Below are 3,703 nucleotides of genomic sequence, written 5' to 3' on the forward strand. Positions count from 1 at the left end.
CATATGTCCTTCTTTCTCTCTGTTACTTTCTCTGTGTTTGCCATATTAAGCTGCATGTCTCTCTCTTCAACATGTCCGGCGCTCTGCAGCTGTTTAAACTCTTGTTTTGTTAACTATCCCTTGCCAGTGTCACGACTTGATACCAGGGTGTGACCGAGTGTCGTCCATCAGCGGCACGCAATGTTCCTCCCGGGGTGGTCCGAGGCGTCTCATCGTGCCCCACTGTACCGTTCACGCAGTCTCACGGGGAGGTGCTCTGAAATATTTCACCTAGCCCCACCCTGCGCCTCCTAAACACTCCCTGCACTTTCCACTCCCAAACAAGGGGCCTCGAGCGTGGCGCGGGCCCAGGACTATTTATACTGTGAGTCTTGGGCGGGAGGAAACAGACTAGTAATTGCAGTGTCGCATTCTCACCCCTAGATGGCAGCAGGCAGACGCAGAGACGTCTCTGACACACCCACTCAAGCGCAGGGTAAACAGGGAAAGGGACTGGGAGGGGAGACACCTTCACTTACTTAATCCTGTGCACAGTTTACACACACCGCCGCCCACTCGCAACACGCACACGCTAACCTGCAGCAGCCAACAGACAGCTGAAGGATGAGAGACTACACAAGGACAAGGCGGTGACCCGAGCTCTCAGTTGGGTGTAAAAGTTTACGGCAGGACTTGAGCTGCAGGATCCCGCACTGTGCTTAATTGGGACAGACAGATGATAAACACATGTTGTAGGTGAGGTTGTCTTACCTCCAGTTTCGGCCGTGTCGCAGCTGTACGCGCCATTGGTGGTGGTACAGTTTGTCCACAAATCCGCGGTGGAAGAGTAGCCTACCGTCCACGCCTGAGAGAAAAACAAAACATCAATTCAGCAACACGAACTCTGTCTGGAGTTACCATTTCAACATCATGGCAAACGAGAGTAGTTTAACAACGCCTAGAACATTACATACATAAAGTAAACATAATAAGTAATTGTTAACCTCAATAAACATAATAAGTAATAGTTAACATCAGACTATAATTTAAATCGAATAATTATTAATAATAACTATTAGGCAGCATACTTACGCTGACAATCGTCGACACGAATAGGAGCACTAGACCTGCGCCGTGCAGAAAGATGATTCCGAGCAGTAGGAGCAGCATTTTTCCCAAGAGGTTCTGGACAAATAATTAAACAAACTCAGTGAAGTGTTTTAGCAATGACAGCGCTTGTAAAAGAGAGGTTTGGATTGGGCGTGTCATTACAGTACCAGCGCTCAACATAACGCAGCGCGTTTTCCGAAACCGTTATTGAAAGGTCTTCATGCACACTCTCTTGTAGATACAGTATCATCTAGTTAATAAGAGCACATATTTGTTACAGTTGGTATCTCTGTGAATTATAAAAAGGCTCATAGGTATGCCATTGCGGGACAAAATGAACACTGACGTTGCTAAAAGAAAATCCAATGAATCCAAATGTTGAATCAACAAGTTGCCTGTCCTCACGTTTCACATTCTAGCAAGTGCAAACATGCTCAGGTACCAAAGATGTACGCTACACCGCTGCAGAGTTAAATCTCTATTAGGGCACTACAAAGCCACCATTCACACAAGTAAGGGACATGCCGGCTGAAAACTTGCTGGACAGAAATATGCAGCAATTTACTTCATTACTTGCAAAATAAGGTAGCCTATGAAGTCAACCAATGGCACTAGAAGTTCCGTACAATTTCAGAGCTAAAATAAACAGATGATTTGTAAAAGACAGTTTAAAATAACATTTCCAACGATAACAATTATGCAAAGGTGCCAGGTCTTTGATTTTCTGACTTAACTTAATATTCTATTTATTAGTTCCATAAAGAATACGTTTAAAAAGGCAAATCTCGAGGACCAGAATTATTAGCAGCTTCTCCCTGTCCCGCCAGCAAGTTTCTGTGTCCTAGTCAGAGGAAAATCCCGAGTTTTAGTTCCAGCGGTAATCCGTTACAAGAGCTCAGTCTGCGTTAGTGTTTAACATCACAAAAAAACGGCACTGCCAACTTACTGAGTAAAGTGTAATAAATCCTCAAAACAGTGATATTCTGTAAGCCTAAACTTCACGGTCTTTTCCACGCGTAGTCCCCAAGTCAAAGTCCCACCGACTAGATTGATATGAGAGGCTGCTCCGCGGTTATAAAGCGTCTCATTATGGAAGAACAACGCCCTGCGTGCGTCGCTACGTCAGGGGGCGCCTTCCAGTGACAGCTTGGTTCCCAATATATCCTTCACGCGCCGTGCGTAATTTCTCTGGGAGAACGCGGGGAAGTTAGTCATGCGCCCAGTGTTTACATGAGCTGTGAGGAAACTCTGTTTGGTTCTCATGGAAACTAGGAAACAAAGGACTTTGCACTTCAGGAATAGTATATCATAGATCTTTTTTTTCTTCTTTCTTTTGGCATTACTAATGAGGACTATTAAAACTGGCAGGATGAACATTTGGTCTGGTAACATATTTGTACCCAATGTCGAAACGATTCGCTGACACAGCACTGTTTGTGGGAAACCGCTTGAATTTGAATTACTTACTGCATACAAACAAAATAACACAAATCACACTGAGCCTTGTTATGTTTACGTGTGTGATTGGGTCTTGTTGACTGAGTTCATTTGTAGTCATTTGCATATGTCACATGGATAAAAATGACATAATGCACCTCACTCCTTTCTTTCCCCTCTTCATTCTCCTCATGAGGACGGGATGAGGTGGAGGTTGAGGGAAGGGATTCCCGGTCCCTTCCCACCCGGTGTGAGTCACGGCATATTTCAGTGAGTGGCTGGATCTCACTGGAGCGTTTTGGGAGGCCCGGATGGAATGTACAGAATGTTGCCTTTTCCGCCCTCTGTCTCTCTTTTTCTTTCTCTCTCTCCTTCTCTCACTCCCTCTCTCTGTATCTCTCTCTGTCACTCCATATCTCTCTATCCTTCTCTCTCTGTATCTGTATCTCTATCCTCCTCTCTCCCTGTGTTTCTTCTTTCTGACGCTCTCTCTTCTTTCTCTCTCTCACTCCATCTCACTTTCTCTCTCTCCTTCTCTCACTGCCTCTCTCTGTCACTCCATATCTCTCTATCCTCCTCTCTCTGTATCTCTCTGTATCTGAATCTCTATCCTCCTCTCTCCCTGTGTTTCTTCTTTCTGACACTCTCTCTTTTTCTCTTTCTCTCTCTCTCTCTTTCTCCCTGTCTCACTCCCTCTCTGTCACTCTCTCTGTATCTCTTTCTCTCTCAAACTCTCTATATATTCCCTCTCTTTCTCTCTGTTTGCATCCCTTTCTCCCACTCCCTCCCTCCCTCATTCTCCCATTTCTTGTAAAGGAAAGCCAATAAAGGTAGGGTTGGCCATCTGTCTTCCATGTCTGAGGTGGGAGCTGCTCCCGTGGCCCTGTACTGTGCCGTATGCATATACGGTATATGTATGTGTGTAGGTATGTTTGTATGTGGGTTTGTAGCATTTTTAGTCAGGAGCTATGTATAGTTTTGTTTACCCTAGTCAGTAAACATTCAACATGTTTTATGTCATCTCTCCACATTTTAAATAGTCAGGAGTCAAAGTGTGGGATTGTGGTTCCTGACTGAAGAGGTGCTCACCAGGGGCCAGTGCCCAAATAAAATGCAGTTTGGAGTGTCTGACACACACACACAAACACACACACACACACATACACACACACACACA

General features: G+C 45.0%; 1 protein-coding gene across 1 annotated transcript in view; it reads right to left on the minus strand.

Annotated features, from left to right (window-relative positions):
- pmp22b (peripheral myelin protein 22b) overlaps nucleotides 1-2,169 on the minus strand; it is a 15,262-nt gene extending 13,093 nt beyond the window's left edge. Inside the window, exons 1-3 of the mRNA XM_080834962.1 lie at nucleotides 2,036-2,169; nucleotides 1,072-1,164; nucleotides 751-844 (exon numbers count right to left, since the gene is read on the minus strand). Coding sequence (XP_080691088.1) covers nucleotides 751-844; nucleotides 1,072-1,149 — 172 coding nt within the window. The 5' untranslated portion in view covers nucleotides 1,150-1,164; nucleotides 2,036-2,169. The remainder of the gene's footprint in view (nucleotides 1-750; nucleotides 845-1,071; nucleotides 1,165-2,035) is intronic.
- Nucleotides 2,170-3,703: the final 1,534 nt, after the last annotated feature.

This window comes from Sprattus sprattus, assembly GCF_963457725.1.
Source record: "Sprattus sprattus genome assembly, chromosome: 3".
Lineage (NCBI taxonomy): Eukaryota > Metazoa > Chordata > Actinopteri > Clupeiformes > Clupeidae > Sprattus > Sprattus sprattus.